The 20,726-nt window shown below is 37.4% G+C and overlaps 1 protein-coding gene across 3 annotated transcripts in view; it reads left to right on the forward strand.

Annotated features, from left to right (window-relative positions):
* Positions 1-20,348, forward strand: part of TRAM1 (translocation associated membrane protein 1) — a 33,008-nt gene extending 12,660 nt beyond the window's left edge. For all 3 annotated transcript variants that reach the window (XM_032759593.2, XM_058444019.1, XM_058444018.1), the window contains exons 6-11: positions 1,153-1,237; positions 8,614-8,684; positions 8,795-8,899; positions 9,909-10,052; positions 10,378-10,538; positions 18,791-20,348. In XM_032759593.2, the coding sequence (XP_032615484.1) occupies positions 1,153-1,237; positions 8,614-8,684; positions 8,795-8,899; positions 9,909-10,052; positions 10,378-10,538; positions 18,791-18,864 (640 nt within the window). In that variant the 3' untranslated portion in view covers positions 18,865-20,348. The remainder of the gene's footprint in view (positions 1-1,152; positions 1,238-8,613; positions 8,685-8,794; positions 8,900-9,908; positions 10,053-10,377; positions 10,539-18,790) is intronic.
* Positions 20,349-20,726: the final 378 nt, after the last annotated feature.

Consider the following 20,726-nt stretch of genomic DNA (forward strand, 5'->3'; position numbering starts at 1 on the left):
CTTTAGCCTGTATTGGTCTTTTGTATCCCCAAATTTGTCATTTTGGTAGATATTTGATGTAGTGTCTATATATTGTTTTGATTGTTCTATAATTGTCTCATTTTTGTAAGTCTTGTATTGTGCCCATACCCACTAAGACTATATGTGCCTTGGTAGCAGTAAAAACTATTTTATATCCTTCATTGTGCCGGGTACATTGCAGGTGCTTGTCACCTAGACAGTATTTAGTAAATACATTGTGATGTGAGAATTGGAGAAGGGAGAGGATATGAAGGAAAGGGAATAACCTGACTGTGGGTATTTTAAGTCCAGCAGTAATACCCACTCTACTGAATCATACTCTGATTTCTAAAGTTTTATTAGTTTACTACAAAGTTCAACGAACTTTGTAAATATTGTATTTATGTGGGACCGTATTCTCTCCACCCCCACCACCAAGAAATTAGGTTGGCTTTGTGTTTTCTATTTTAGACTTCTGGAGGAGAAGGAGAAGGGAGAATAAAGAGGAAGCAGAAGGGCTAGAGGGATATAATGTCAAGAGGAGAGTATTGGTTCTAGACTGATTATGATACAGCTCCTGGAGAGCCCTTGTGTGCCTTATTCTGACTCTCTTTAATCCTAGCTCTGCCTCCATTTATTTGGGGCTTTCTCAATGTTCCAACCAGGTACAGTTACCATATTTGCCTAAGAAAAGAAAAAATAAACAGGATATTTGAAATTGGGATTATTCCAGTTTCAGGTGATTATTAATCTATGAGCCTTTGCTTTTGTGTCAGTCTTTTTCCACTTTTTGTCATGATGAAACTGTATAGACGTGTGGGTTATGTTTTCAGTAGCTAACATGACATACTAGTCAGTATTAATGAACTAATAGTGGCTCTGACTCCTCCCAACTGGCTTACATGTCAATAGCTTTCTGCAGATAATATCTTTGCCTGCTGTTTAATCCAGGGGTCTTGTCCAATGGTGGGACTGTCACAGGGAGATGGGGAAAGCGGTTGTTGAAGAGTTGTTTTAAAGGTGCACAGATACTGTATGGAATGATAACACAAAGGTAGTTACTTAGTATATACTGATTTCCAGTATTTGTTTACTGTTTTTTAAAAAAAATTATACTTTAAAAGATACTCTTCATTTTCTTGTGTTGTACAGATTTCAAATGAAGTTTTTCTACATATCACAGCTGGCTTACTGGCTTCATGCTTTTCCTGAACTCTACTTCCAGAAAACCAAAAAAGTAAGCTGGGATTTTGTAGTGTTAAAAATGTCTTGTTTTTTTTCTTTTTTTTTTTTTGACAAATTTTAATAAAATTAAGTATTTTCTTACATTTGCCCTTCCTCCATCCTTCTTACCTCAACTCTTACCCCATCATTCTCCCACCAACCCCCTTTCCACAAAGCCTAAAATCCTTAAGCATTTGTTGAAAAAACAAAAAAACAAAAAAACCTTCAGTCAGTATTTTAGCTTACCATTTTTTACATTTGATATGTTAATGGCTTGTCTTAAAATTATATTAGTGGTAATGTAAATTAAAATTTAAACAAATTTTTAAATGTAATATTTGTTTTATCTTACTGATATTCTTAGCAAATTATTTCACAAGTGAGCCAAAAAGGATTAGTCACATTACAGCTAACAGTTCTGTGTGTAAGTCCTAAAGCAAAATTCAGTATTGGAAAAAAAAGTAAAATAAATATTCACCAGCAAAGCCTCTCTTGAAATGGGTAGAGCATTCCCTTTTTAGTGTGTAGAAAGGATATTTGTTTGTTTTATTTGAACAAATAAGTAAACTGCTGGAGCACTGCAAAATCCTCCTTCCTACTTTTACCCTCAGTGCTTCTGAAGGCAGGCTTCCATGCTATCACAAAAGTCATTTTCTTTACCCTCTCTCCTCTGAAAGCTGTGTTGGCTCCCTATTACTTTAAACTAGAGTAATGCTGCTCAACTGTGCCCTGAGAGTTTCTCCCATCGCCACCATCTTTTCCCGGGGACCCCTTCCTCTGCTTACTCCTTACGCTTCATGCACACTGATAGTCTCTAGTTTCGTAATTGCAGCACATCACTTCTTTTTCCTGGAACACCTCTTCCCTCGGATAAATTAATCAAGTACTTTCATTTCCCTTTTTTCTGGAAGGTTTTTTTTTTTTTTAAATTCTCATATATGAAATCCTGTGTGGAATTTTACTTCAAAATAATACCAGGTGAAGGAAAGTGAAGAGGGATATAGATGAAACAAGTTCAATCATTTATTAATAATGATTGAGTTATGGGTATGTCAGAATCTTTTCTGTCTGTTGTGTATATGTTTACATTTTTCTGCATTTAAAATTTCTTTTTTTTTTTTAAATCCCCTTTGAGAAACCTTCTGGAGTAAAAGTGTGACAGCCAGTTTGGTGACTAGTTTATCTTTGCCTACTCAAAAGCCATAAAACACTATTTTTATGTGTGCTACAAATAATTCATGGACTAGGCATTTGATTTGCTACTGTTTTGTGTCTGTATTCTGTGTATCTGTCGTGATTCATGTTGTCTGCTAGGATTAGAAAACAGCACCAAATTAAAGGCCATATGCTATGGCACTTAAGTTCTTTTTATGCTGATTTCTTTTATAAAGTAGATTGTTTCTCCAGCTATATTGATTGTAAGGAATACGATGAAGACCTTTTATTTTTAAACCCTTGACTTAGAACTGTCTTCAGAAAAAATTGTTAGGCCCAGATTCCAGTAGCCCTTCCGTGTTTAGTAAGCTCCTAATGTGAATCATAGATATTGTGGAGCTGTACTGTCCAAAATGCTAACTACTAGTCACATCTACATGAACTTAAAAAAACAAAAACAAAAACGAAATTGACCTTTTTGGCCCCAGTAGCCACATTTCAAGTGCTTATTAGCTACTGTGGCTAGTATGTACCATTTTGAACAGAGGAGATATGGAGCATTTCCATGACTGCAGAAAGTTCTATTGGACAGCACTACTGAGAGTATCATAGTTTCTTGATGTCTTAGTAGCATGGCTCAGATATTTAAAGCCTTCTTAAGGTGTTTGTATACTCATGAACAAATACCTCTGGATTTCATTATTAATCCATGTCTATATCTTCTTCACTGTCTATGGTAAGTAAGAAGGGACATTTCAAAGTAATTGTTCATTTTAGTTCCTGAAGCTCTTTTCTTATCAGTTCCTGCCAGATGGCACTTCTCCAGAAATGCAATCTAATTTTTATGGAATAATTTGCATAACTTAGAACTTAACTGAAACTATTTTTAACACCTGCATGTGACAGTTGAAAGTAACTGTTTCAAGTAATTAACATAATTTGAAAGTAGCAGCTGCATATGTGTTAAACAGTTTCTTAAAATTTACTCTCTGAAAATTATTTTTGGAACTCTTTACTGGAAGAAACTAGTACAGTGATTGTTTTGAACCAATCATACAGACAAATAGGAAAGAAAGGAGCGCTGTTAGGAGCAGTTCAAGAGGTGTGTTAGTCACAAATAACTTAGTTTCTTTCAAGGAGAAAACTTAAATTACATATACTGTGTATATAAACAGTTCTCCATTTTGCCCATGAGAAGATTCAAAATATTTCTTAGACAGCTTGAATATATGAGCTTTTAGGGAAGTCATGAAATAGCCAAATGTTTTATTTCTAATATTCAATTTTAGTTTAATTATACATACCTATAATTGCATATCATATAAAGTATTAAAAATAGTATTTTCCCCCTTCCTACTTCATGAAAGTTACATTACACTTTTCATATGCAACTGTGATGTTAGTATCTGTCATTCATCATCACTAGAAGCACTTTTTTTAATCTGATAACATTTTTTCCACATCATGACGTCATCTTTACGTCTGTCTTACTGGTTCCTTCATTAGACCTTATAAACCTTTAAAAATGACATTGATTGAAGTTTTTGGGTGTATGTGTCTTACGCAAACATTTATTTGTTCAAGATAATTAATACAGAGCTCTATAATGCAGAGCTTTGTAAAGATTTAATTATAAGATGTACCATCTGGGGTTTGGGGGGAAATCTTTGCCTTATATTTGGGGCATATATGTGATATTCAGCTTTGTTTATTTTTCAGTATAGTGTAGTCAAGAAATGTGTTTTTTATAAAAATACATTTGTTGAAGTATGTTATATTTTTTAATAAAAAGATGTTGGAATAACAACTGAAAATGGCACTTGAAGTTATTTACGATTTTAGAATTTGTTATGATTTCACCCAGCCTTCCCTGTTCTCTCCCTTCCCCCACAACCCATGTAAATGTGTACATCCAGAGACCATTGTGCTGGTGCGAGGCAAGGCTTTGTTGTCGGCCTCAGACGTGTGAACACCGTGCCATCGGGGCTGTAACCCCAGAGGAAATGGAGAACATTGAGGGAGGCTGGCCTACCACAGGGATACTAAAAAGTAGCCATTTTCTAGATAAAATTTATCATTTTAAAAATCATGGTAAGCCAGGCATGGTGGCACACACCTGTAGTCCTGGCTACTGGGGAGGCTGAGGCAAGGGGATGGCTTGATTCCAGGAGTTTGAGACCAGCCTGGGCCATGTAATGAGACTCATCTCTAAAAAATAAAATAAAACTCATGGTACACTACCCCTACTTCCATGTATTTTTTGTAATCATTTGGGAATACCTTTATCTAGGGTGTTTGTTAAGTTAGCCACAATTGCTACCACCCCTTGTGGTATTCTACTCATCTCTGTATTTTTTTTTTTTGGTATTATTGTTGTTGTTATCCCCATTATACAGAAAGATTAATTAGCTTGCCTAAGACCCCTCAGCTAGTAAGTGACACAAGTATTTACCCATTCTCTTACTAATTTACTTTTTCTGTGGTAAGCTTTGAGTGTACAAACACTGCTTTAGAGACACTAGTCAATTTGTGCAAAGCTGAATGGACCATTACTTAGAAAAAGGTTTCTTGATAATCCTATCTTTTTGAAAGCAGTAGATACTATTTTTAAAACTTTTGCATAGGCATTTGATGGTTGTGAAGATAGAACCTAGTGATGGCATTTTACCCTCTATTATTATTGACTCGGTTGACTATCGGAAAGGTAAGGCTACTGGGCACAGTGGTGCGTGCCTGTGGTCCCAGTTACTCAGGAGGCTGAGATAGCAGGATCACTTGAGCCCTGGAGTTGGAGGCTACAGTGCACCGTAATTGCACCTGTGAATAGCCACTGCACTGCAGCCTGAGTAGCATAGTGAGACCATGTTTCTCTTTTTTAAAAAGGAGGTATGGGGCTAAGATACAAAGTCGAATCTGAACTTAGGAAAGAAACTCTATGGATTTTTCCTTAGCTAATGTCAAGCACAACTGCGCTCCACCTAATTGGGTTGAAATTTAAAGACAAAAGATCAGAAATGGAATGGCTTTTTGAAATGTAGTTTGTTTGTAATTTATAATAGTATTTTCAGTCTTGTCAGAGAAGAAAAGAGTAGGCAGCTTAGGTTCTCTGCTAATTGACCACTGCGAATTTTAAAAACGTACTTGGATTTCTTTTAAATTAAAAAAAAAAATCCTCTTAAGTAGTGACATTACATTATAGTTTTTCCAGCAAATTAGTTTTTTTTTTTTTTACATTGCCTTACCCAAGTTTTTATACAATGAAATGAGTTCAATCAGCAGTTAAAAACTAAAACACTTCCCTCATAAGTTTTCAGGGTTTTCTTGGTCTGTTTTCTCCTCTGAAATTTGGAGCATTGAGTAACACATATGAAAGAATATGGCAATATTTTTTATACCTAGTCATTTATGTGCCACCTTCCTGCTTTACCATATTCACATACTACTAATTCATACTTTTGACATTTTAATTATTAAGGTATATTAAGTAACAAAATATTTTGGGTTTTTGTTTTGTTTTGAGACAAGGTCTTGCTCTATCACCCATGCTGGAGTGCAGTGGCCACAATCACGGGCTCACTGCAGCTGCAGCCTCAACCTGCCAGACTTAAGCAATCCTACTACTTCAGCCTCCCAAGTGGCTGGAAGTACAGGCATGCACCACTATGCTTGGCTAATTTTTTGTATTTTCTTAGAGATGGGGTTTCGCCATGTTGCCAAGGCTGGTTTCGAACTGGGCTCAAGAAATCCACCTGCATCAGCCTCCCAAAGGGCTGTTATTACAGGCATGATCCACCACTTTATTTAAAATTTTAGTCACAGTTAAAGTATTTCATTGTGTACTGTCTGCAGTTATTTTGTTCAGTACCAATGTACACACCACACTGGGAAACACTGGCATATATATAGTGGCACTTCTACATGCATTGTACATCAGATTGCATTGATAATACTACAAGTGAGCTTTTCTGAGATTATTGTAACGGGAGAGGAGAGCTTCCCTTGTGGTTGTGTGTTATCTCAACACCATTTCTCCTTCCTTTTGTAAACTGAAATATTTCATTGGAAATTTACAAATTATGTAGAGAGGATCTTAAGACTCTATTTTCAGAGATACTTCTCTCATCCGTTGGAAGAATGACTGTAAACTTGGTATCAGTTTTCCTAAGAGTCCCAAAATACAGTACTGTAAATAGTAATATTCAGACTGTCTTATGTTCTACCTAACACTTGATCTTTGTGCCATTCTTACTAGAGAAGAGTTTTCCATTTCAAAACTAGACTTCAAAAAATCTCTACTCCTCAAAATATTTGGTGAAGTAGCTCTCTGTACTGAAACAGAAATGGAGGACCAATAGACCTGCACTCAACTGTGCTAAATGCAAGAGATAAGTTTAGTGAGGCTGCAAAGGAACACAGTTCAGCCTGCCAGCAGCAACCCACCATTTCCATCGTTCTAATTAGTAGCTGTAGAACATGAATAGTACTAACTAGACTAATATAATCCTTGTAAATATACATATGAAGAAAACTGCTACAACAAAGGAAATTAGAAATGAGGTATAGGCGTTTTATCAGTCAGTAGGCTGGCCTGTTGAGCTTATCACTGTCAGTGTTTTGTAAACATTTTTACTGCAACCAAAGATGAAAAACTTTTTACATCATAATTCACTGTGTGTGTGTGTGTGTGTAAAATGTGGAATAGAATTTTCATAATACAATGTGCTATATTTGTGTGTGTGTGTGTGTGTGTAAAATGTGGAATAGAATTTTCATAATACAATGTGCTATATACTCTAGCATTTTCTTTTTCTTTTTTCTTTTTGAGACAGAGTCTCACTCCGCTGCCCAGGCTGGAGTGCAGTCACAATCCTATCTCACTGCATCCTTGAACTCCTGGGCTCAAGCAATCTTTCTGCCTCAGCTCCCCAAATAGCTAGGACTACAGGCACATGCCACCATGCCTGGCTAATTTTTAAAACATGTTTTTGTAGAGATGGGGTCTCTCTATGTTGCCCAGGCTAGACTCAAACTCCTGGCTTCAAGCAATCCTCCTGTCTCAGCCTCCCAAAGTGCTGGGATGACAAGTGTGAGTCATGGTGCCTGGCCACATTTTCTGTTTTATTTCATGTTTTAAAAGATGCTGATGTGACCCCTAAATTGATTTTATGATCCACTAGTAGGTCTTTTTTTAAGAGACAGAGTCTTGCTCTGTCACCCAAGCTGGAGTACAGTGGCATGATCATAGCTTACTGTAGCCTCGAACTCTTGTGTTCAAGTGATGCTCCTCCCGTGTCTTGCCTCCTGAGTAGCTGGGACTTCAGTTGCATACCACCACGCCTAGCTAATTGTAGTTTTTGTAGAGATGGGGTCTTGCTGTGTTGCCCAGGTTGATCTCAAACTCCTGGCCTCAAATGATCCTCCCACCTCGGCCTCCCAGAGTGCTGGGATTACAGGCATGAACCATCACACCTGGCCCCACTAGTGGGTCTTGACTTGTGTTTTCTAAAAATACTGTTGCTGAGATAACCAGCTCAACTAGGTAACTGTGGGAGAAAAAAAGAAGTAAAAATAAAATCTAGGTACTTGGGCTTGCAAAGTAATTGAGGAAAAACAATATACAATTAAGGAATAGTATAAATGAGAATAAAAAATGTTAAACTTGTAATGACTGACAAGGGACTAAAGCATGAGCTGAAAATGTGAATGCTATTTTAGGTAAATAAAAGTGTCTCTACTACCATAAACATAACAATTTTAATATTAGAGGAACATCAAATTGTCAGCATGTAACCATGATTAATATTGTGTCATTTAATACATGTTCATTAGAAAAAAGAGCCATAGATCTTAGCTCTAAAAGCGATTTTGAGCTTATCTGATTGAAGCAAATCTAAGTATTCACATTTTACGGATGAAATAACTGAAGCCAGCAGAGGTTAAGTGACTTGCTAATGCTATAATACCTTATTGAGTATGAGAGATTGGGGTGGGGTGGGGGCAGAATAGCTTTCAGATCTCCTACTTCTACATTTTTCATTTACTCTTAAAGAACAGTAATGAGCCAAACGCAGTGGGTCACGCCTGAAATCCTAACCCTTTGGAAGGCCAAGGTTGAGGGATCTCTTGAGTCCAAGGGTTTGAGACCAGCCTGGGCAACATAGCAAGACCCCACCTCTTAAAAAAAGGAAAGGAAATGTTTTAGCATGTTTTAATCTATAATATATTTTTTTACAGGAAGATATTCCTCGTCAGCTTGTCTACATTGGTCTTTACCTCTTCCACATTGCTGGAGCTTACCTTTTGAAGTGAGTTGGGATATTTATTTCATGGGTGTGTAAGTAGGCTGGGTAGATAGTATGCTGACCTGTCTTAATTGATAATTAATATTCCCATTTTTAATTTGCTCTTTTAACAGCTTGAATCATCTAGGACTTGTTCTTCTGGTGCTACATTATTTTGTTGAATTTCTTTTCCACATTTCCCGCCTGTTTTATTTTAGCAATGAAAAGTATCAGAAAGGGTAAGTTGTTTAGCCATTCTATTTCTTGTGTAGTAGGTATTTAAAGTCAGTGCCTAACATTGCCAAGATCCATGCTTTTGGCCATTATATTAACTTTTTAAGCGATTAGTAGCCGCTTTAAATAAAACGAAATTATTTAGCAATTCAGACTTTGTATTTTACTCTCTAAAATGGAGGCTTTCTCAGCTAGAGACATACCGTATTGTATCTTGCAATTTTGAAGGCTTCTTGGGTTTACTTTTCTGTTATAACTTCTACTTTGTTTATTGCATGGTTTTTCTTTTGGAGGAGTGAGAGAAGTGAACTCTCAGAAGAAAATGAAACAATAGATAATTAGCCTTATAGATAACTAAAATATATTGATGGTGAAATTGAACTGAAAACAGAATTGGAGAGGTATAACTTGTAAAGAGTGCAAAGTTGTCTTAAAAAAAGTAAAACTGGGACTCTTAAATGAGAATTGGGCATCCTGTTCTTTATAACACAGCTTTTTTGGTTTGTTTTGTCCAGCATTTTCCAAAATTATTCTGAATACTAGTAGTTCTGAGGAACATTAATAGTTCTTATACAAGAAAAGAGATAAGCTAAACAGAAAATTAAACATTTATTTACTGGATTTTTTTAGAAATTTAAATAGGCTAATATGTGTTATATATCTCTGAGTGTGGTATATAGGCTTTCCCACATATTTGACACAAAATTCTTTTTTGCAGAATAAGAAATGCTATTTTAATATGCCTTTACTTAATAGGAATCTAGTTTCTTTTTTATTTATTTATTTATTTTTTTGAGATGGAGTTTCGCTCTTGTTGCCCGGTCTGGAGGGCAGTGGCGCGATCTCTGCTCACTGTGACCTCCACCTTCTGGTTTCAAGCAATTCTCCTGCCTCAGCCTCCCAAGTAGCTGGGATTACAGGCATCTGCCACCACGCCCAACTTAGGAATCTAATTTCTAATAGAATCTTGTTTTTGAGATTTCAGGAATTTGACTTACGGCCTTTTTCTTGCAGATTTTCTCTGTGGGCAGTTCTTTTTGTTTTGGGAAGACTTCTGACTTTAATTCTTTCAGTACTGACTGTTGGTTTTGGCCTTGCAAGAGCAGAGAATCAGAAGCTGGATTTCAGTACTGGAAACTTCAATGTGTTGGCTGTTAGGTACAATCAATTTAACATTTTCTTCACTTTATACAGCTAGATAATATATATTATCAGTTTCTCTACATTGAATCATCTATAAAAGGATGAATATGAGGTTGGGGAAAATACTTATTTGATTTTATTTCATACCTGTTGCTATTTTACATATCTAAAGTGAAGTACTAAAGCATTTAACTTTTAGGATAAATTATTAATGCAGTGATTATTAATACAATTTTCTCAACTGAGTGGGAATTACTACTAAATACTATGAAAGCAGATAGAATGTATTCAGTGGCATTGTTTTTTATACACTAACTTTTTATTTCTTAATATTTCTTAGAATCGCTGTTCTGGCATCCATTTGCATTACTCAAGCATTCATGATGTGGAAGTTCATTAACTTTCAGCTTCGGAGGTGGAGGGAACATTCTGCTTTTCAGGCACCAGCTGTGAAGAAGAAACCAACAGTAACTAAAGGCAGATCTTCTAAAAAAGGAACAGGTTTGTATTCAGTAAGCAATGAAAAACTCATGGAAGTAGAAAACTTTTAAAAAATTTGTTGTGGGATCTTATTTATTAGTTTTAAGGTCTTATAAAGAAAATACTATTCTGCTTTTCAACAAAATTAAAGGCAAAGTAATCTTACTGCATTCCACAATTGGGTGATCCCTTGGGTGAGGAAACTCAGTTACTCCCCTCAGAAGCTGTCCACCAAATTTCTCTTTAACAAGTTTTCCATGCTTGGTTAACTCGAGCTACTTGAGACCAAACTTTATGGGCAGGTTTAGTGAATAACTAAACTAGAGGATGGTAGTTTGTTTTCAAGCATCTTATTCACATTTTAAAAAGCTCTTCACAACCTCTTCCCATCTGCCCATTTGTCCCAAGTGGAATAGCTTTTTTTTTTATATAACTTCTGATTGCTTGATTCTTTGTCTTTAAAGCCTTCATTTAACCTCTTCTTTCCTTATGGTTTTTGCAAAAATTGAAAATGCATTGATATTACAGTTAATTTTTTCAGTGTGTATGTGGTATTATGCCTAGAACTGTAACACAGGAAGTTTTTAGAATATGTCCACTCTGGTTTACTCCTTTGTAAGTATTAATAGCTGATAATTTACATCCTCCAGCCCTGCTTTTTGTTTTTTGTTTTTTTTTTTTTTTTTTTTCAAGTTTTTCCCAGTAAGTCTTGGCCCTTTGCCTTTTCTTAATACATTTTAGTACAACTTTATCTGGGTGCAGTGGGGGGTGCCTGTAGTCCAGGTATTCAGGAGGCTGAGGCAGGAGGATCACTTGAATCCAGGAGTTCAAGGTTGCAGTGCACAATGATAATGCCTATGAAGAGCGACTACACTCCAGCCTGAGCAACATATGCCTCTTTAGAAAGAAAAAAAAATTGTACAACCTGGTCGATTTCCACAAAAATTGCTGGGATATTAAGTTGAAATAACATCAAATCTGTAGATCGATTTAGGGATAATTGACTATTTCAACCCATTAACATGATATATATACCTCTGTTTATTTAGGTTGTCTTTAATTTCTCCAAGTAATATTTTTAATAGCTTTAATGGGATGTCATTCACATAAAGTTTACCCTTTAAAGTATACATTTCAGTCATTTTTAATGTATGTTCACAAAATTGTGCAAACCACTATCTAATTCCAGAATATTTTTATCACTGCAAAAAGAAACCCCATGCCCATTAGCATCACTTCACATTTCCCCCTTCATTCTGCTCTGGCACCCTCTAATCTATTTTCTGTCTCTAAGGATTGGCCTTTTCTGGACATTTCATGTAAACAGAACCATGTGATATGTGGTCTTTTGCAAATGGATAATGTTTTGAGGTTCATCCATGTCATAGCATATATAAAGATTTCATTTATTTTTACAGCCAAATAATACTCCATTGTATGGAAACTTACTGTATGGGTATATACCATATTTTGTTTATCCATTCATCATTTGATGGATATTGAGTGCCTTTTACTTTTTGGCTATTATGAATAGTGATGCTGTGAACATTTAGGTGCAAGTTTTTGTTCGAACATGTGTTTTCATTCTCTAGGGTACATACATAGGAATGGGATTTACGAGTCATGCAGTAACTGTGTTTAACATTTTGAGGGAACTGCCAAACTGTTCTTTGAAGTGGTTATACTATTTTACACTCAGTTTAGCATCTTGATATTCAGTTGTCCCTGTGCCATTTATTAAAAAGACTCCTTCACTATGAACTGTCTTGATACCCTTTTCAAAAATCATTTTTAAGAAAAGTTTATTTCTGAATCATGAATTCTATTGCATTTATTGATATATGTCAATTCTTATGCCAGAACCACACTATCTTGATTACTGTAGCTTTGTAGTAAGTTTTGAAAGCAGGTAATGTGAGTCCCCAATGTTGTTGTTCTTTTTTATGTTTTGGTTGTTCTGGGTTTCTTACATTTCCATATGAGTTTTTATTTAAGTGATGGGATCTTGCTATGTTACCCAGGCTAGACTTCAACTTGTAGGCTCAAGGGATTCTCCCATCTCAGCCTCCCAGGTAGCTGGGACTACAGGCACATGCCGCCTTGCCCAGCCATTTTAATATGAATTCTATAATGAGCTTGTCAGTTTCTGCAAAAAAGCCAGCTGGGGTTTTGGTATGGATTACCTTCAATTTGTAGGTTGCTTTGCAGAGTATGAACATGAATGTCTGCTTATTTAGATCTTTAATATCTTTCAATTATATTTATCAGTGTATACATCTTGCAGTTCGTTAAATTTAATCCTATTTTATTCTTTTTGATGCTGTTGTAAAATAGAACCATCTTCTTAATTCCATTTTCAGATTCTTCATTGCCAGTGTATATGAAATACAATTCACTTTTGTATATTGACCTTGTCTCCTGCAACCTTGCTGAATTTATTTATTCAAATAGGTTTTTTGTTTTTTGTTTTTTGTCTTTGGTGGGCAATCTGGATGCTTTCTATTGCACTTTCTTGCCAAATTGCCCCACCCAGAACCTCCACAACAAGTGTTGAATAGAAATGGTGAGAGCAGACATCCTTGTCTTGTTTTTGATCTTAGGGGTAGGCATCCATCCAGTCTTTTACCACTAAGTATGGTGTTAGCTATGGGTTTTTCATAAATGACCTTTATCAGTTTGAGGAAGTTCCCCTTTGATTCCTAGTTTGTTTTTATCATGGAAGGTTGTTAGATTTTGTCAATTGCTTTTTTTCCTGCATCTATTTGAGATAACCTTGTGGGGTTTTGTTATTTTTTTCTGTTGGTATTATAGATTAGATTGATTTTCAGATGTTAAACCAACATTGCATTCCTGGGATAAATTTCACTTGGTTATGGTGTATGATCCTTTTTATCTCTTGATGGATTTGGTATGCACGCATTTTGTTGAAGTTTTTTGTGTCTGTGTTCATAAAGGATAATTGGTGTATATTTTTCCTGCAACATCATTGTCTGGTTTTAGTATCAAGATAATACTGGCTTCACAGAATGAACTGGGAGTGTTGTTTCCTTTTCTGTTTTTTGGAAGAGTTCTTCACTTGGTCTTAGCCAAAATGCCAAGAAGCGGTGGAAGAGTTGTTGAAGGAGATATTTTATAGGTTTCTGTATAGGGATCTCATACATTTTTCATTAAATTTATTCTCAGATATTTTCTTTTTTAAGCTAATGTACGTGCTCTTTTTAAAAAACAATTTTAACTGTTTGTTACGTAGTAATGCCATTTGTTTTCTTTAAGATACTATCCATGTACTGAAAAAAATCTTCCTAATTCACTTATTCTAAAGTTTACACTAAAATATAGTTATATCATCTATACATATTATACCTTTTCATTTTCTTCCTGTATTACGCTAGCTAGGACTATACCATAATATTGAATATAAGAAATGAATACTCTTGTTCCTCATATAAGAGGGAGACCTTTCGGTATTTCATTATTAAGAATGGTTTGTAGATGCCCTTTATTCAGTTCTCTTCTATACATCATTTACTAAGAGTTTTTGTCCATGACTTGTGAAATGTTAAGAAATGCTTTTTCTGCAACATTTAGTCATAGAGTTTTTCTTTATTAACGTTGTGAATTGCATTGAGTACATTGACTATCAATGTTAAAATAATTTTGCATTTCTAAGATGCATCCAAGTTGGTGATAATATAGTAGTCTCCCTGGGGGAACACATTCCAAAACCCCCAATGGATGCCTGAAACCAGGGGTAGTTTCATACTATATAGTTACGTGCTAAATAATGACATTTCAGTCAACAGCTGTACAACATATGTGCATACATGACTCATTTATGACACTGGTCCTATAAGATAATGCTGTATTTCTCCAATACCATTTATATGTTTAGATATGTTTAGATACATAGTTACCACTGTATTACAGTTGCCTACAGTATTCCAAACAGTAACATGCCGTGCAGATTTTTAGCCTCGGAGCAATCGGCTATACCATATAGCCTGGGTGTGTGGTAGGCTCTACCATCTAGATTTGTGGAAGTACATTCTATGATGTTCACACAATGATGAAATCGCCTAACACTTTCTTAAAACATAGCCTGTTAAGTGATGCATGACTGTATATACTATGTTTTCTCCTAATATAGCTATGATAAAGTTTTATTTATAAATTAGTCACATATAACAGCATATTGTGGCAAAAGTTAATTGAATGTGGTATTTTTCTCTCTCAAAATATTATACAGTACTCTCCTATTTTAAGACCATGGTTGACTGTGGGTAACTGAAACCGTGGAAAGCAACACTGCAAATAAGGGGAGACCATTGTACATCACTTTCACTGAATTCCCTTTTTCAATATTTCATTAGGATTTTTGCATCTTTGTTCATGTGATAATAGATCAGCCTGTATTAGCCCTTTTTTGTAATATGTCAGATTTTGACCTCAAGGTTGTGCTGGCTTTAAACAAAGTGTTGGGCAGATTTGTCCTTTGTGTAATATCAGCATTATTTCTTATTTAAGTGTTTGGAAGTGTTCACCAGCTAAGCCCTCTGACCTAGAGTCTTCTTTTATTTCGAAACAGGGTCTCGGTCTGTTGCCCAGGCCGGAGTGCAGTGGCACAATCTTGGCTCACTGCAGCCTCAACCTTGTGGGCTCAAGCAATCCTCCCACCTCAGCATCCTGAGTAGCTGGGGCTATAAGCATATGTCACCATGCCACTACTTTTTTTGTTTTTTGTAGAGATGGGATTTCACCATGTCACCCAGGATAGTCTTGAACTCCTGTACCCAAGTGATCTGCCCACCAGTCTCAACCAATTGGCTGGGCACCCAGCACTTTGGGAGGCTGAAATGGGTGGATCACTTGAGCCCAGGAGTTCAAGACCAGCCTGGGCAACATGACGAAACTCCGTCTTTACAAAAAATACAAAAATGAGCCAGGCATGGTGGTGCATGCCTGTAGTCCCAGTACTTGGGAGGCTGAGGTGGGAGGATCCCATGATCCTGATGTCACCCTTGGGGTGTCACTTCACCAGCTGGAAACCTTTGTGGCTGGCAGTACCTTCTGCCTGAGTATTGCTTGCACCCACTGGGCTCATTCCACCCACTTGGCCTGACAGGCTGTGCCTGGCTTAAGCTACCGGCCCAGATCCCACACCTGTCAAGCATGAGCCAGATGCGGAGCAGCAGGGGGTGTGTGGGCAAGCACACGCAAGGTCTAGCCACTGTGCACAGCCAGACACACAGGCTGCTGCCGCAGGGCAGGCAGCTCTAGGCACCAGCACAGGTGCTGGCTCTGTGAGGCTGCAGCTGGACCAGATGTACTGCATGCGGCTTCTGCTGCAGGCACCCATGACTGGACAAGGGGAATGTGGTGGCATCTCCAGAGCTTGGAGATGGCCAGAACCACCGAACCCCAAAGAGGTTGTCACAGCCCTGGCTCAGGGAGCGCCTAGATCTGGGCTTCCCAAAGGACCACAGCTCTCCTCTCTTTCTTGTCATCCACAACGTGGTGAGCAGGGGGGCATATTTCAACCTTGTTTGTGCTATAGCCCTTTCAGTCCCACCATTCAGCAGGTCCCAAGTTCTTGTCCTGCATCCAGGAAGAATGAGGTATGCAGACAACTGGAGGGTGGGCAAGGCAGAGAGGAGGTTCATTGAGAGGCAGAACAGTTCTCAGGAGACCTGAAGTGGTTAGCTCCTTTCCTCAGGCAGGTCATCTCGTTATCTGTGCAGCCCTCAGCAGACAAGAGACCTAGAGTGGTTAGCTCCTATCCACAGTCTCATCATCTGCCCAAGTCTGGCTGAGTCCAGGATTTTTATGAGCTTCAGGGGGGAGGAAGTGCACGCTGATTGGTCCATGGGCGGGCCCAGAAAAGGCACTATAAGTTCTCACTCCAGTCCATGGAACTGGTGGCCTGGTCCCCAGGTTTCAGGCCGTCCCTGGCTTGAAGACAGGGACTTCACCAGGGGCCCACCCCTTTCTGCCCGGGAACCTGTCTGCCTCCTGCTGCCATCGACCTGCCATCCATGGTGCCTAGGCTGGTCATGCCAAGGGGTGCCTACAGGCCCACGCCAAGCTACCCTCAGCCCCCCTTGGCCTCCGTCTCGTGCTCATCAGCACCCAAAGTACTGACAGGGCCAAGGGAGCAGGGAGCTGCCTTGGGAACTTTGGACCTGCTGAATGGCGGGACTAAAAGGGCTATAGCACAAACAAGGCTGAAACATGCCCCGCTGCTCGCCACGTTGCGGATGACAAGAAAGAGAGAAAAGGCCCCAGATCTAGGGGCTCCCTGAGCAGGCATATCAGCGCTGCTCTAATCCCAGGGTCAGTCTCACCTTCACTCCAAAACTAGCAGACGCCAGGAGCGGCAGAGTGGCCAGGCAGCGGGAGCAGGCACTTCCAAGCCTGCAGAGGTAGTGGGGCTTCCCGGACCCCCAAGAGCTACGGCTGGGCGGCTGCCGCTGTGCCCAGGAGTGCGGGGCTCCCACCACTCCAACTCTGAAAGGGATGGGGCTCCTGCTAGCTATGTGGAGCATGCAGCCCTGGCTGCACCTCCCACACTACAGCCAATGTCATGGCAGTAGCCACTCCATACGGACTGCTGCTGCCATCACTGAGAAATGGAGGTTGCAGTGAGTGGAGATCATGTCGCTGGACTCCAGTCGGGGTAACAGAGTGAGACCCTGTCTCAGAAGAAAAAAAAAAGATAATACTATTGTTCACATTTTCTGTTTCTTAGTCGTTTGTCTTTTGGTAAATAGTGTTTTTCAAGGAATTTTTCTAGTTCATATAAATTTGCAAATACATTGGCATAAAATTATTCATATGACTTTCGTTATCCTGTTAACGCCTGTAAATGAGGAGTGACTCCTGTTTTTCATTTCGTGTGTTAGTAATGTAAGCCTTTTATCTTTCCTTCCATCAGTCAAAACCAACATTTGTCTTTTTGTGTTGATTTTCCTAGTTGTCTCTTTTCTGGATCATTGATTTCTATTCTTCTTTCCTTTTCATTGGGTTTAATTTGCGGTTTTGTTTGTGATTTACCTTCTTGAGATGGATCTTTGGAGCATTGATTTGTATCTCTTGTGAATTACATTCAGTTAAGGGTAAACTTTTCCTTTCAACACTGCTTTAACTGTATTTCACAAGGTTTGTTTTTTTTGTTTTGGGGTTTTTTTGTGTGTGTTTTTTGTTTTTTGTTTTTTTTTTTTTTTTAGATGGAATCTACCTCTGTTGCCCACACTGGACTGCAGTGGCGCGATCTCGGCTCACTGCAACCTTCGCCTCCCGGGCTCATGTGATTCTCCTGTGATTCTCCTGCCTCCCAAGTAGCCAGGATTACAGGCACCCACCACCACTACCAGCTAATTTTTGTATTTTTAGTAGAGATGGCGTTTCACCACATTGGCCAGGCTGGTCTTGAACTCCTGACCTCAGGTGATCCACCCACCTCAACCTCCCAAAGTGCTGGGATTACAGGCATGAGCCACCATGCTCAGTCTGTATTTCACAGGTTTCAATATGTGCGAATTATCTGTGCTGGGATTCCACTTGTGCTGTGATTATAGGTGCAAGCCATTACCCCCGCCTCAAACATCCATTTCTGTATGCAACTTTTATATTTTTGGAGAGAGAGTCAGTCACACATTTGTTACTCCATCATAGCTTGAAGAAGGCCATTACATTAGCCAGATGTGGTGGCACATGCCTGTAGTCCCAGCTATTTGGGAGGCTGAGGTCCCCGGGAGCATCACTGGTCCCCGGGAGATCAAGACTGCATTGAGCCATGACCGTGCCACTGCACAGCCTTGATGACAGAGTGAGACCCTGTCTCAAAAAACAACAGTAACATAAATAAATAAAAAGAAGGCCATAATACACGCCTCCACATAGGAATTATCCTAAACACCAACTTTAGTATATTGTAAACAAATATCCCCAAGGACTTTGCTGTCAAATGTGAAAAGTTTCTTTATTTCTACAGAAGGTATTTCTCTTGAATACTATTTTTAAATTCTTGTAACTTTATAGTTTTCTGTCCTGTCACTTTTTTCTGCTTTTAATAGTTTTCTTTTAATTTGCTACTTTCAGTTCATTGTGTTAAAAATGTTACCAGGTTTTGTGATTGGTTAAATACTGGTAAATAAATTTCACCTGAGTGTATATTGGATTTTACATTTTCTTTCCTGAAGGTATCTTTACATATAAAGATTATAACTTGCATTTATTTATAAAAGAGAGTAACATGGATTCTTTTCTTTTTGCAGAAAATGGTGTGAATGGAACATTAACTTCAAATGTAGCAGACTCTCCCCGGAATAGAAAAGAGAAATCTTCATAATGAATTATAAACTAATTGATTAATGTCCCCAAAGAAATCTGCTTTCTACTATATCTTTCAGCATTAGAGATTTTTCTGTTCTTGAAAATACAGTCTGTGCTCTTTGATTTTTGCTATTGTACGGTTTCATGCATTTTTTAAAGGACATTTGAGGGGAGGATTATTGCTATGAGTGAAAAAAATATTTTAGCTTAGACTAAGCTACCTGCCTTCAAAATAGTTTAGGGACCACCACCATATTTTATTTTGTTTTTATTTTTGAACATTTTTCTAATGATTTGGAGAGAAAACTACTTACAAAAATTCCACATATCAGTGATACAATTTCTTGTTGTCACCAATTTTTTATAATAGCAGAGTGGCCTGTTCTAAGAAGGCCATATTTTTTAAGTTATCTTTCAGGGTAAAATGGAAATACTATAAAGTTAGATGTCAAACTTTAATATGTTTTCAGTGTGCTCTAATTTTTTGGAATTTTTGTAGCCTTTACACCTGGAAAAAAAGATTTGTAAAATCACCAGAACAATTGTGTGCTTTATTTTATAGGTAGTGGTTATTAGTATTACATCCCTATTTTAAAAACAAAAACATAATGTTACAACGTGGAGTTTTATTGACATACATATTAAATCAAAGTATATTCTTAAAAGTACTTGTGAAGTAAAATCTTTCTTGTGCATTTTCAATACTTGTAAACTGGAAATAAGAAAATATTTACTATGAACAGGAAAATCTGACTTATATAGCCCTTTTTGATATGTTTATTAATAATGATTCTTAATGGGGCTCATAATAAGTTTAATATGCACAGCATCTTACAAAAGTTTAACTGCAAACCCTTTTAAAACAATGCCTACTTGATTTATATCTATAAAAAGACTGTCAGGTAATTATATTTGGGAAACATTTAATGCACTAACTTTACAGAAATTGAAAATTCAGGTGGATGAATAGTCTTACAAAAGACAATGTGCTTTATGTTATACCTATAGCTTTGGTCCCATCTTTAATTGAGAAACATTTATCTGTATAAAACATATTTTTGGATAAATATATATATATATATATTTGTATCTCTACAGAAAGGCTCTAAAAAGCATTTGAGGAAAATATTTGGTTCCCTTTTCTATAATCATCCTTTAAGATCCTTATAGCTATATTTGGTTTATTCATTATATTTACAGTATATATATTGTTCTTTTCAGTGTTCACATCTTGTTCCCCATTTCTCACTTGTGTCACCAGCTGTTTGTGCCATTTTTAGTATAAAAGTTGCAGACCTATTAGATCTGCAGTTTACGTTGCCATGCTGCTAGGAGATTGTCCTTTTTCTTTCCAGCTGTTTACCTACTTCCTGGAAAAAGTAGTAGCTCTCTGTAGCATTATGGATTTTCAGTGGAACCAAATTTTTGCCATTAAAAACTGGCATTATACTGAACTATACATTGAGAAATCAATCAAAATAAAAATTTTTACTTTCACAAGTTGCATCCTGGATGTTTCTGTCGTTGTTGGTGTTTAGGCTATTTTGGTATATAACCTCATTAAAATGTACCATATTTAAAATACTTCATAGACATTCAGAATAGCCCTTTTCAAAATTGTGTTCTGCAAATAAACAGGTTTGTTCCACAGAATATTGGTGAGGACTACTGGGGGGATAGATGGTCATAACCAAATAAATCTGGGAATCACTGGATTAAACTAACCTAAAGGTGTCTCTTTATTATGGGACCATTCAGTCCTTAATATGCAAACGTGTTTCCTGGTGCACCAAGAATGTTGGATATAATATGCAGTGTTTCCCACCTTATTTGCCTGTAGAATTTTCTGTTCATCGAATTACTATAGCACTTTGTTTT

The sequence above is a fragment of the Hylobates moloch genome, unplaced genomic scaffold (assembly GCF_009828535.3).
Source record: "Hylobates moloch isolate HMO894 unplaced genomic scaffold, HMol_V3 SCAFFOLD_9, whole genome shotgun sequence".
Lineage (NCBI taxonomy): Eukaryota > Metazoa > Chordata > Mammalia > Primates > Hylobatidae > Hylobates > Hylobates moloch.